A 14,620-nucleotide genomic window follows, 5' to 3' on the forward strand; every position below is an offset into this window, starting at 1 on the left:
CTTTGTATACCTGTGTTAACTATAGAACAGTTCAATGGACACTTGAAAATATTACAAGATTTTGAATGCTTTCATTATAAAGAAATGATCAACTTTTGAAGACCCAGAAATATTTGATCTGATTTAAATATTGTACAATGTATATATATGAACCAAAACATGACATGGTATCCCACTGATATATAAAGTTATATTTTTTATGTATGTTCAAAACTAAATTAGATTGAAACCTGGCATGGTGCCACGTGTCTTCAATGCCAGCACTAGAAGCAGAGGTAAGTGGATCTCACTGAGTCTGAGGCTAGCTAGCCCGGCCTAAACAGTGAGTTCCAGGCCAGCCAGAGATACTTAGTGAGATCTGTTTCCAATAAATAAACACAGAAACAAACAAAATAAGAAAGTTCTTAGAAGATATCCTGGGGCGGGCATATGGCTCAAGGGGCAAGGCCCTCGCTGCCAAGACTGACAGCCTATGTTTGACCCTCAGAACCCACACTGTGAGAGGAGAGAATCGACTCCCTCAGATTTCCTCTGACCTCAACACATGTGCTATGCCCTCCGCTCCCACACAAAACAAATTAAGGTTTTTTAAAAAAAAAAGACATTTTGGAAATGCTCTTTGAAGAATCCTTTTTGAAAGAATCATATAAAAACACAAAACTTAATCTTTAAACAAGCTTCAGAGTGATTTCATTGTCTTCAATGAGAGCCAAGAGGGAAGCAGTATGGTAACAGAGTAGACTGAAGAAAAAAGACCAATTAGAGTGCTCGACCATTAGGCCATGGTGTATGCTCTACGCACAATGGCCACTCTCAGAGGCATCCACAGAGAAATGCATTTTGCATTCAAACAGCACCCTTTACACTTGTCTGAAACCTGACACTTTTACCTCTAGCACTTGCTCTCCTGTCTCACGATTACTTCATGGCAGCTTAGCAAGGAGACTTTGAGGGGGCATTAGATTAGCAGTGCATTACATGGAAGAGATAATCGACACTGTTAGACACCCCTACAGTTTTCTTCTATTCCCTCTGCACAGCGTGAAACCAGCAATACTAAATGTTATACTGAAACAGGGGAAGGTACGACATGGCACTTTCTCGGTGAGCATCAAGCACCCTGGTAAACGAGGACCTTGGTAGAATTTAGCCCTGGCTTTGCTGTCAGCCAATGCGTGACTCTGGAATAGGGTGATTAAAGGCACTGAGTTTCAGTTTCCTTCATGCCCAAAATGGGAACATACCTGCCCCTTCTCTCCACTGGATATATCCGGAAAATCAGGTAAACAAGATCAAAGCCAAGAAATAATTTTCATGAACAATAAAATGTTATAAAGTCATAAAAGGTAGTATGAAAGTCAGGGAAATGACACATTATTATTGAAAACTGAGTATCCATTTTGCAGAGTTGTATTAAATGCTATTGTGGTTGTATGAACTCTGACTAGATTACTGTCACAGAATTGTTAAGTATCTCATTTTTCTTACACAGAAAATTAATTTTTGCTCAGTCATCACATCCTTACATGTAGCATCAAAGTTTTTTCAGGAAACATGTCAGAAGTAGGAAAGCCAGACAATACTGGACAAAGAAGAGATATATTGTAAAATCAATCATGAGAAGTGTCTTCTCATTCCAGGCTCCACTGCGATCCCATCATGGCAACCTCCAATCCTGGGGACTCAAGACAGTGGGGCTCTATATTCTCTGAGTCCTTCATTAAACTATTGATCTCTTACACATTATCCATAATGCTCCAGCAGCTCAGTCCATCACCTGGTGAAGCGCTGGTCTCTCGCTCCCTTCAATAACTTCAGGAAGAGGAAGTCACAATGATTTATTTACCTGACATTTTCCAGTCCGGATGTCATACAGGGCCACTGAACCATGGCGTGCTCCAACGGCAATTCTGTGACTCCGTTCATAATAGCTGACCATGTAGAACCTGAATGGAACATTTTCACAACAACAACAAAAACAAAAGCCAGGTGAGATTGCCTGCATATGGAAGACAGAAACCAATACACTCAAAGATGAATACATATGCATGTATATGTATATAAAAGCCTTTATTTCTTTATTATTTCTAAATAAATATGTCTGTAATCAATATATGGAGATTTTATAAATATGTTTCCCTTTAGTACTGAGTACTTTTGAAAAATCAAGTAAGACGGAACCGACGGAGACCACCAGCCTGTTGATGAATTGTCGGCCAGCTCTAGCGGCTCACTCTATAAATCCAGCACTTGGAAGGCTGAGGCAAGAGGGCTGAGGTGAGTTCAGGTTGGTGTAGGCTACAGTGTAAATTCCAGGCCAGCCCAGCAAGGACTACAGAGTAAGACCATGCCTTTCAAAATTATTTTATTTATTTATTTATTTATTTATTAAAGATTTCTGTCTCTTCCCCGCCACTGCCTCCCATTTCCTTCCCCCTCCCCCAATCAAGTCCCCCTCCCTCATCAGCCCAAAGAGCAATCAGGGTTCCCTGCCCTGTGGGAAGTCCAAGGACCACCCATCTCCATCCAGGTCTAGTAAGGTGAGCATTCAAACTGCCTAGGCTCCCACAAAGCCAGTACGTGCAGTAGGATCAAAAACCCATTGCCATTGTTCTTAAGTTCTCAGTAGTCCTCATTGTCCGCTATGTTCAGCGAGTCTGGTTTTATCCCAGGCTTTTTCAGACCCAGGCCAGCTGGCCTTGGTGAGTTCCCGATAGAACATCCCCATTGTCTTTTGAAAACAAATAATTTTTTGCCACACACTGAGACAATGGGGATGTTCTATCGGGAACTCACCAAGGCCAGCTGGCCTGGGTCTGAAAAAGCATGGGATAAATCCGGACTGGCTGAATATAGAGGACAATGAGGAATACTGAGAACTCAAGAACAATCGCAGAGGGTTTTTGATCCTACTGCACGTACTGGCTTTGGGGGAGCCTAGGCAGTTTGGATGCTCACCTTAGGAGACCTGGATAGAGGTGGGCAGTCCTTGGGCTTCCCACAGGTCAGGGAACCCTGATTGCTCTTCGAGCAGATTAGGGAGGGTGACTTGATCGGGGGAGGGGGAGGGAAATGGGAGGCGGTTGCGGGGAGGAGGCAGAAATCCTTAATAAATAAATAAAAAAAAGAAAAAAAAAAAAAAAAAAGAAAAATTAAGAGCTATTTACCATCAATGCTATAACTTTGGTCACTTTAAGGAAATGATTTGCATTACTGGGGTTAAAAAAAAAAAAAAAAAAAAGAAAAGAAAACAAATAATTTTATAATCATAAATACACTTGGCAATAATTATTTTTGTTAGCAAACATTTATAATCATAAGTATACTTGAGAGTTTGAGGCATGAAGGGATAAAGGCCGAAACACTAAATGTGAAAATCCAGGGGTTTTTTTTATTTTTTATTTTTGGATTTTCGAGACAGGGTTTCTCCGTAGCTTTTTGGTGCCTATCCTGGAACTAGCTCTTGTAGACCAGGCTGGCCTCGAACTCACAGAGATCCGCCTGCCTCTGCCTCCCGAGTGCTGGGATTAAAGGCGTGCGCCACCACCGCACGGCTGAAAAATCCAGTTTTATAACATGTGTACACATTTCTACTTGAGCAGAAGCGAGAAGGGGTTTGAAAGATTCACATATCCAATTTAATTATCCTCCTATGGCTTGTTACCAAACTAATGAATATACATTATTACAGAATATAAAAATCTACATGATGGCAGGTCTCTTGAATTCTCATCATTAATTTAAAATAACCTTAGAATGCTATTTACTAGAAAAAAAATCATGAAAATTTGTGAAATCTTGTACACTTCCCAGATTTACTAACTTGGTTAGCTAACCACGGTGATGGCAATATGAATAAGCACATTTGTTATTTTTGTTCCATTGAATACAAGAATTCTAGGGTAGATGGTATGAAGGCTGGAAGATGTTGACTTGTTTTCATTACTTTCTGGGTTAGTTTTCAGGAGTGGACTAAGTATTTGAATTTCTGGCATACTGATTTCCAGTCCATATGGCTGGATCTACAGGCGAGGATAGTATTGGAAGGGTAAATCGGGTATGATTTCTATAGTCACAAAAACTTTTAAGTAGACTTTCTATTTCACATGATCTCAGTGAGTTGTCCAGGAGATGAGGGCTACACTAAATATTCTATTTGAAAATATTTTTTCTCAATCATATTATTTGCTGTGTCCTTCTCTGTGTCCATAAACTTTCTGTGTTGTTTAGTTTTATATCAACTAGGGTCATTTTGGAAGCACTCTCAGCTGAGAAGATGCTTCCATAAGAATGGCCTGTAGGCAAGCCTATAGAGCATTTTCTTGATTACTGAATGATACGGAAGGGGCCTGTGGTCCCGAGTCAAAGAAGAAAGCAGGCTGAGAAAGCCAGGGAACCTTTCTAATGTAAAGTCAAATGCAATAAACCTTCTGGTGCTGCTTAGTTGTCACCAGCTGTATAAAACTGGCGTCACCTGGGAAAGGAGAGTCTCAACTGAGGAACTGCCTCCATTGGATTGTCCTTTGAGCTATGTTCTCGATTGATGACTGATACGGGAGGGACCAGCTCACTGTAGGTGGTGCCACCCTAGGCAGGTGGTCCCAGGTTGTATAAGAAAACAGACTGAGTAAGCAGCATCCCTCTGTGGTCTTCTGTTCCTTTCCTCAAATGTCTGCCTTGACTTCCCTGGATGATAGAGCACAAGCTGGAAGATGAAACAAACCCTTCCCTCACCACGTTGTTTATGGTCAGGGTTTTATCACGGCCACAGAAACCTTAAGGCAATTTTTACTTTTTCAAGGGAGATAAATTGGGAAGAAAAGTTTCTATGTATTTTTGAGGTAAGATACAGAACAATTGTGTAATTCTAGGAAGAGAGGCTGAGAGAGACAAATATGAATGCTATCAGCAGGGGTTTTGAGGAAGGCCAGGGCCTCGTTTTCAGTATTATGGAAGGTAGACACTACTTGGTCATAGTGTTCATGGAAAGTAGCTTATTATTCTACTTCAATAAACAATAGGAATCTATATTCAAAATCTAATGTTCTTCTAATTGAAAATTAATATGCTTTAGAAGAGTTTTTAAGCAGTTGCTGTTTTGCTATTAGTAACTATAGCTGTCTGAGTACTGGGTGTCATTGTATCTACATCTGTATTAATATCGATATCCATCTCTGCACACATATGCCCATGTCTAATTTATATCTCCTTATAGTAATATGAACCTTAGTATCTCACATGTTATAACAAACATTTATTCTTTGGAGTTAATGACTATAGAAAAATAAAGTTTACAGTGATATTTTATCAATTATTTGCAAAAATTTAATAGCTACACTGCCAAAATCCTACTGCAAAACAATATTATCACCTTTGAAATAAATTTTTTCAAAACCAAACATATTGGGATGACAGAATCTTAAACTAAAGGTTTTGCTACATTACCTAATCTTTATGCTTTGGATATCAACCCCATCCTTCTATATCATCTACAAACACCATTATTTATGCGATAAAAAGATTAAATCTATTCTTGGAATCAAGTCTTTGGTCTGCCTGAAAGCACCTATATTACAGCTCTAGCGTTTTTCACTCTCTGTAATTTACTACTTGACTGACATGTCTAAAAAACACTTTAAAGATTTCTGGGCAGTGACAGTCTCATGGCCTGGTTTTTGGCTCAGAGTTTTGTATTAAAATTTCCTTCCTGGTTCTTATAAGAGTAATAAAAATCTTATATATGTCAGTCTGCTGCTGCAGGAAGATACCAACTGCTGAGGCCTTTGGGGTCCCCCAAACTCTAGACTGCTTTCTTTGGGAAGCAATTCTGCATGTGAGCACTGTCAGTCCAAGGGATGGAGAGAGATGTATTTTCTGTCCCCACCTCTGATGATATCAAGGGGTTGAGGCAGAAGTACATTATAGTTTTTAATATTGTTCTTGCCTTCATCCATCCTCAGAGAAGTCACAAGTTTTTCTAGAACTGGCATCTGAGTTTTCAGGTCACTGTGATGGTACCAAGACACTGAGGTGGCAATTAGTAATCTGGCAAGAACCATTTTGTTAAGTATTCTAAGGTACTAGTTTCATTTGTGATTTACCCTGGCAAAAACCAACTTAGAGGAGAAAGAGTTCACTGTCGCCCACAGTTCCAAGTCACAGTCCATCACAGTCTGGAAGTCAGGTGGCAGCAACTTCAAAGAGCTAGCTACAAAAATTCACAGTTAGAGCAGAGAGAGATGAATAAATGCATGGTTATTGTTCAGCTCCCTTTCTCCGCTCTTATACCGGCTGGTGACCAAGTCTAGGGAATGGTGTCATCCATAGTTAAACCCGGTCTTCCATCGGTTACTGTGATCAAGACAATCCCACATAGACACGCCAGAGCAAACATGTTCTAGATGATTCCTCACTGAGATTCTCTTCCATGGTGACTCTAGACTGTGTCAAGTTGACAGAAGTACCACATCAAGTTATCCTAGTATTTATTACCTACCAGATGGGCTCAAAGGAAACTGCCCAATCAGAGCCATAATTAGCAAGGGAACAGATCTGGGTATTGATGGAAAAGGCATTTGTTGCTGGGGTAAAGGTGGTATTATCCAAACTGTTTAAAGACACTGCTCCAGACTTTGGATATAGTCCTCGTGCAGCTTATGATTCTTGTCAACTGTGAATTACATCACACTGCTTTTTGTTCACAGCTGTCCTTCAGAGCCCTGCCCCACTGGGACCTCACCTTGGGTTCCTTTTGCTTATTCTGCTCTAGGAATGGCCATCCCCTTGCACAGACTTGGATATGCTCACAGTGCTCCCCTTTCTAAGTCTTACTACTCCTGGTACCTAGAAAATCTCAATGGCCCATTATCTCAGCTACTCATGCACCTACTTCACTAAGGCCCCAATCTGAGGTTATCTTGAGAAAATTATCTCCATGAACCACCGTGTTTGATACAGCAACCCTTCCCTATTGCTCTTTAATCCAACATCCTATCTTAAAACTTTATCAAGCATGCAAGATGCAATAGTAAAAAGTTTAACATGGCTAAGATCCAGACACAGTGCTTACCCTCTAATGAATGGCATGTGAACTACATTAAATATTAATTTTTAAGAATTAATGTTCCATGGGGTCTAGAATAACAATTTAAGTAGATATAGTAGAAATACAAATGGCCTCCAAAAGTCAAGCGGAGATTGAGAATTATGCTTTCTTTCTGCCTAGTGGTCCTATAAAAATTTCATTTTTCATGAGGATAAACAGTGGCAGATTTACAATGTTATCTGCTAAGGCCCTGAGCCAGGGTTTCTTAGCAAACACTGACAATTATAGCTTAACCATCTTTTGAGACTAGAAATAATTGCATAGGTTGAAATTTTAAAAGATGAACATAAGTAGTCTAGTTAATCATATGTATAATGAAACGTAGTTTTCATTTTCCACCTTTAGTACAATAGCATCATCCATGGTCCCCTGCAGGGCTGTGTCTGCTCCTGGGTTGTAGGGATGTACTCCTCTATCAGTGACCTGGGTCACAGGTCATCTTCCTCACCTCTACTGCATTCAGTGGGCATGCTGTCCACTACGTAGTCATCCTTTTTCTGACGGACATATAGGCTACATAATATCATGGGTCTTTGTACACTAGGTGAAGATATTTGCTGGACAGGTAAATTAAAGTAAGATCAAATAATAGGCATACTTAAATTTAGATAGGCAATGCCAAGTTCCTAAGATGCTCACCAAACGTCACGCTCATTTGGAATCATCAAAATTATTGGGTTTTTTTTTTTTTTGCCAACAGGAGGGAAAATAAATGGCACTGCACTTTTGTTCTAATTTGTATGCAATATTTTTAAAATTGATCCCCATGCTTATACTCTGCAGGATAAGCATATGCAAGCTTTATAATGAAAGGAAAATCTCCTTAAAATTTAACTCATAGAACATTGTAGCCCTTTGTTTGACATGAATAGTGACTAGGATTGAGACATTCATGATGTGTCCTCCATAAACCATAAGGGATGATTTAATTCCCAACATAGGTACTGAATCTCCAGGAAAAAATGACAGCTATTTTGCAGTGGAGCAAGCATGGGTCACTCTCACTTGCACAAGAAGTCCAAGTGACAAGCCACTGCCCATGCCTCTTGGCTGGACCCATGTAATGGAGCTCTTCTGAGCGCCGCGTGCTATGCACTCTCAAGTCTGAAAGAGGCAGGAGTAGGTCTTCAGACCGCCAGTCACAGCGGCACGACAGCTGCGATGAAGACAACGCTGTCTGCGATTTTACAAACCTTTGCATGTGCCCCATTAACTCCACACCTATAAACTGTGCACATGCTGGAAATATTTATACACGAGAAATGGCTGCAGTGAGGGCACCCTTCACAGGGGCTGAGGTGTAGGTTTTGGGACATACACATGAGTAAGTATTTTCTAAGTGCTTAATTCTAGTGGAAAGCATCGTCTCAAAAGACAAAACAGAAGATGCCCTAGACTGTGATGGTCGTGCTGGAGAATTCTGCTTGAGAGTCACTATTTCCCAGTCAGGGTCTTACATATTTGAGTAGTTAATGAATACTTCTTGCTGAGCGACTGATGAGTAAGTTACGCTCCTCCTTGGGGGAAAGAAGTACTATAGTATGCCACGCACTGCGCCCCCGTGTCTGCACTCTGTGCGCTGGCACCCAGTTACCGAGCTTCGGGCAAGGGGCTGGAGGTTAAAATACACAGACACACACAGACAGAGAGACAGCGACACGGGTCATCCTTGAATTCCCCAAGAATGCCCCCTTTATTGTGTTCAGGGGCAGATTATATAGAGATAGCCACGCCCCAGGCAAACCCACCAGAAACCACTCTCCTGCCATCAGGAACTCCTGAAGGTCTCATGCTCAGAGCAGCTGTAGGCACTCAGATCAGGGGATTACAAGAAATTCAGGATCTGGGGTCTCACTGCTCCCAACAATAGTATAGCCTACTATGGCTAGGGTGGTAAAAAAAAAGATAGGAAATGCTTCTGGGGCTGCGCATATGGCATAATACTTGAAAAAAAATTACTAGGCACGTCTTGGTATTATGTAATGGTTGACAAATGGGAACCTCATTGTTTGGTTCTATACTTACTAATAGTATAACCATGGCAAATTATTTAAATTATTATTCATTAGTGTCTTCATCTGAAAAATGGAAATAATATTTACTATAGTTGTACAAAATAGAAATGAATTGATACTAATAAAGTGCTTAGCATCATCATCATCATCTGTACTATTCAATGTGCTAGTGATGACAAACAAGGTTAGTAGGTATGGCAATAAGTGGTGACTAAAGTTATTCTATTGAATATGAAAATGAATGCTTAGTCCGAATTTATATATTTTTAAAGAATTAATGCTTTGCAAGTATAAACTTATATTAATTACAAATTATTTTAGTTTTTTCCAAACTGTGCTAACTAAAATAAAACATATTGTGGGCCCTTTTTGTTGTTTTGACTTTTGAGAGACAATCTCACGTAACCTGGGCTGGCTTAGAACTCATTATCTACCCAAGGATTGGCTTTAATTCCTTATTCTCATGGCTTTACCTTTCAAGTGCTGGCATTACAGGTATGGACCACAATACCCAGCTTAAAGTTTCATACTTTATATTATTTTAAACAAACTTAAAATCAACTTCTCCTTTTGTACTACAAAATATAGGTAGACAGCCCAGAGTTATAATATCCGTGAGTCTACTTGATAATATGAAACCCGGGAGTCACACATGTAAGTTGTTCTACAACTGAATGCACCCAGGTCCTATTTTGGTTTATTTTAACATGAAAAGTTTTAGTACCTCAAGAGAACCTGCTAAGCAGATTTTTAGGTGTGAGGAACAGGAATAAAGTAGTGGGAGGTATTGCTACTAGTAGGGGTACGAGCAGCATCTTTAATCATCTGGTATCAAATTACAGTATAAAATAACTACTAATTTAAGGATTTTACTAGAAGTTATGGTAGAAGCTGTTCTATGTTGTATCGCTGTTCTCACTGAACAGGCTAAGAACAAGCCACAAGTTTAGAGGAGTCACTTGAACATGAGCTCATTCAGTGCTGAAGTAGACAGTGTGCAATTTTTCACTAGAGTTTAAGTGCCCATTTAGGGTGAAATGAGCTGATTCAGCTTTTTACTTGAAAAGGAAAATCAATCAGTCTGTCTACATAATAACATAGTTTAAGAAAAGCCAAATCATTTCTGAAAATATAAACTTTTAACTCTTCTAAAATAATTTTTTATTTTACTAAAAAGTATAAGTACTTATTTTACAATGAAAATCTACATCTTATCTATGATTATAGCTTTAATGTTTGTTTAAACTTTTCTAACTCTCCATTGCTTATTAAATAAGGTCAAAGTCTTCTGTGGGGAACTCAGAGCCCTGGCTTGGCTCTATACTTTTTTTAAAAAAAAAATTTTATTTAAAAGTTTTTTCATTTTACATATCAACCACAGTTCCCCCTCCCGCCCCTCCTCCTCCTACCCCTCCCCATCCTGCTCCCATGGGGAGTCAACAAAGTCTGACATATCAAGTTGAGGCAGGATCAAGCTCCCCTCCTCCATCTAGGCTGACCAAGGTATTCCTTCATAGCGAATGGGCTCCAAAAAACTAGTTTATGCACTGGGAATAAATCTTGGTCTCACTGCCAATGGCCCCACAGATTGCCCAAGCCACAGAACTGTCACCCACATTTAGAGGGTCTAGTTCAGTCCTATGCAGGTTCCCCTGCTATCAGTCCAGAGTCAGTGAGCTCCCACTAGCTTGGGTCAGCTGGCTCTATGGGTTTTCTCATCATGATCCTGTCCCCTTTGCTCATATAATCTCTCTTCCCTGTCTTCTGACTGGACTCCAGGAGTTTGGCCCAGTGCTTAGCTGTGGATATCTGTATCTATTTCCATCAGTTACTGGATGAAGGTTCATAGTGGGGTGGTTAGAATACAGGCTTCACATAGAAGGATAGAGCCTATTTATGGTTCTACAACAGAAAGATAAACAGGCTCTATCCTTCTATGCAAAGTCTATATCCTAACCACCCTACTACATGGCATGGCCAAACTTACTGTATCCTTCTACAGCTGGAAACACTTAGCAGTCTGGTTCTCACTCTGCCTTTCAGGACACTACACACCTTTTCCTTTCACAAAGGCCGCGTGGTCAGCTCTCTGGAACGTTCCTACGACCCACTACTGCTCCTCCAATCATCACTCCAGTTCTCCCAGAGCACAGATCCCTTTGTTTACCTGGCAGACATTTTCATGATGGCATTTTTAATAGACACCATTATTCTTCTACATTCTCCCTTTGAAATTTCTTATATTCCATATACTAAAATGACCATTGTATTTCTGCCCAACTCTGCCCCTGGTAGGACGCCTACCAGGCATACTACACAGTCCAAAGAACCAATGCAATCTCCTCCCCATCAGTCACTGTCATCCTGGAGCACAGAGTTTCCTAGTCTATCATTACTTCCCCAGAGAATAGCTACATGACACAAAGTTTGTGTTCAATAAGATACTATTAAATCATTAAACAACATGCAATTGCTTTTTGGTAAATCAGAGGGGAAAAACATGTACACATAGTGTTCAGTAAGAACAAATCTGCTAGGTATCTCAGCATTCTCTTTCTAGGATGACTAAGTCAACAGACATGGTTGTCAGCAGAAACAGTAACCTAAAGAGGTGCTTGAGGGGAAACAGATTCCTTGGTGAACAGCTTTTGCACTGAACTCCAGGAAGCTAATTTACATAACAGTGGCTAGTGCTTTAAGAACTCCACAAGCTCTCAATGAGTTAAGTCCCAGTACAACCACTCTCTTAGCATCTCCACTTAGCAGCAGACCAGCGGTGTCCATTTTCATCTGGGCATCTCTTTAAAAGAGCATCGGCAGGGAAATAACAACTAGGTGCAGTCAGAATCAGTTAATGACACAAAAGAGCCAACGCTAAAAAATAACTGCATCCTAATTTAATCTTGCTCACATTTTAACATCTAGGTGGCAGAATCAAACTGCAAAATGAGAGAACAGTGTATAAGTTCTACTGAATATAAGAAAAATACAGATACAGAGAAAAACAAAGCATAAGCCATTCAGCACGCTAGTTGCAAAAATGTTAGGAAGCGACCAGAGAAGTGGCACGCAGACACGCCACTGTCCTCAGGAATCTTTCTGCGGACTACTGCTTATACTACATTGTATTTAGAGGAATAAGCAAAGAGAAGGAGGCTGTCACTGAACTTGCCTTACAAGCAAAAGAATTACATCTAATTTTGAGTAGCTGAGTGCTCTGAGAAAAATTACCTATGGCAGATTCAAGTACTATTTCTACAGACAACATAAAAAAAACCCAAAGTGCTCCAAACTATAAACATTTTAGAACCAATTAAAAATTGGTTAATCTCAAAACTCAGGAGGCAGAGGCAGGTGGGTCTCTGAGTTTGAGGCCAGCCTGGACTACAGAGTGAGTTCCAGGACAGCCAGTGCTGTTACACAGAGAAACACTATCACGAAAAACAAAAGAAAACAAGACAAAAACTATGTATGAATTATAATGATTACTACAATGACGACGATGACAATGATTATGTGTGTAAGTTAGAGAACAATTTGTAGAAGTTAGTTTTCTCACTCAGCCATGCGGGTCCCAAGGAACGAACTCAGGTGGTCAGGCTCATGGGACAAGAACCTTTACCCAAAAATTTAATTAAAGAGATAAACACAGTGTACTCTATTTCGATGCAAAAGCGATCTTCATTCCATGTTATATAAATGTATGTGATATTTAACACAGAACTTCTAAGTTAAATTTATTCATTTAGTACCATTCACAAGGTTTTAGTTTTCTTGCCCTCTTTCCCTGCTTCTTCACAGGGGAAATAGACTCGCATTAAGAGGACGCAGTGAAAAGACTCCCATCATTCTCAAAATATACTGCAACTTGATATGCCACCTTTTACTGATATTCACGGGGGACCTGCCCTTCCTGGAAGGAAAAGGAGAGGAGGAAATTGGGGGGTTGGAGTGGGGCCAGCGAGGTGGGGATAGGGACTGGGAGGAAGGATGGGGGCAGGTTGTGGACAGGATGCAAAATAAATAGATAAATAAAATAATTTACTAGTGAAAAGGTGGCCTACTGATTTCTGTTGCTGGAAAGTATGTTTTTTCCTAAGTCAGCAGTGTTCTAAGTATTTTGTAACATAAAAAACAGTCTGAGTAGACTGAGAGGACAGACATATGCAATGTACTTTTAAGTCGTCTGCAAAATGTCTTTATGAACTCATTAAATAACTAGTTCTATTATTTCTGTGTTCTTATCACAAAACTGCAGAATTTTTCTAGAAAGTAATCAAATGATGATTAATACCTGGTTTTCTCATTTACCTCACTAAAATGTTAATTATTTGTTACTGAAAGTCAGTTACTTTGCATGTTGTTGAAGGTTTCATTACCTGCAGATAGCTGGAAAACATTCCTGAAGACCCTTCTTTTTAACTAAAGATCCTTCAAGACAGTACATGATGATGTCCATGACCTTTGAGAGGAAAGACAAAGCGAAAGTTAACTTCAAATGCTTCGTTTTTAAAAATTTTAACACACCTCCATTGCACCTCATTTTGTCAATGCAAATCCATATAGTTTGATTAGTATTTACCTTAAAAAGAATAAAAGCTATTTTAAGCCTATGGATGCTACTGTTAACTTTGGTCTTGTCTGTAGAAACTCACTGTGCTCATGTGCACAGTAGGGTTACTACTCAAGCACACAGTGGAAGTGGCTTTAGTTACAATGGATGTTGGTGACAACAAAGTCTTTCAAATATTCTAATACATATCAATTCCATGTGAATGGTCAATGAATGGCTACAGCAATCAATGTTAGTTTTGAGGAAATGGATTTAAGGCTTATTGCAATAGCACAGAAGTAACTAATCTCAGTTATGTGACACATTCCCTCTCCCCTCCTCCCTCTGGTCTTCCCTTCTTCCTCCCTTATTTTTAACCTCTTATTTATTAAATTTAAATTTATTAAATATTTGTTTTTAAGTATTTAATGCAGGCACAGGTGTGCTGGAAGCTAGCTATTCTCACCTCCACAAGAAGATCCACAACATCGGTAGGCATTTTTTCAATGAGAATTTCAATGACTCTCAAGATTTCCCCTTTAGCTCGTGCCAAGGTTGTTGTGTGTATACTCTGCTGGGACTGGGTATTTGCTGCAAGGGCTGTGTGTCTGTGTACCTACGAAAGAATTGCAACACTGTAGATGAAATTGCTGCTCTACACAGATTTATATTTTTAGGCACTGGTTTATTTTTCACTTATTATAGAAAAAAGAAATAAAAAATCAATCAGAACTGTAAAAACAAATCACTCAGGGTAAGGAATTGTTTTTTGATCACAAATAAGCATTATGTATAACGCAAACTAAGTAAGTATGGTCCAATAAAATCTACAACTTCCTAGTACACAATTATTATTATTATTAATTTTGAGACAGGGTCTCATGTGGTTCAGGCTGAGCTTAAACTCTATGTAGTTAAAGAAATGTTTGAAATGTTTCTCTTGCCTCC

The 14,620-nt window shown here is 39.5% G+C and overlaps 1 protein-coding gene across 3 annotated transcripts in view; it reads right to left on the reverse strand.

Annotated features, from left to right (window-relative positions):
* The window catches only part of Wdr7 (WD repeat domain 7), a 277,322-nt gene that overhangs the window by 46,862 nt on the left and 215,840 nt on the right, over positions 1-14,620 (reverse strand). For all 3 annotated transcript variants that reach the window (XM_075968486.1, XM_075968485.1, XM_075968488.1), the window contains 3 exons: positions 14,139-14,288; positions 13,500-13,582; positions 1,847-1,946 (listed from right to left, as the gene is read on the reverse strand). In XM_075968486.1, the coding sequence (XP_075824601.1) occupies positions 1,847-1,946; positions 13,500-13,582; positions 14,139-14,288 (333 nt within the window). The remainder of the gene's footprint in view (positions 1-1,846; positions 1,947-13,499; positions 13,583-14,138; positions 14,289-14,620) is intronic.

The sequence above is a fragment of the Microtus pennsylvanicus genome, chromosome 4 (genome assembly GCF_037038515.1).
Source record: "Microtus pennsylvanicus isolate mMicPen1 chromosome 4, mMicPen1.hap1, whole genome shotgun sequence".
Lineage (NCBI taxonomy): Eukaryota > Metazoa > Chordata > Mammalia > Rodentia > Cricetidae > Microtus > Microtus pennsylvanicus.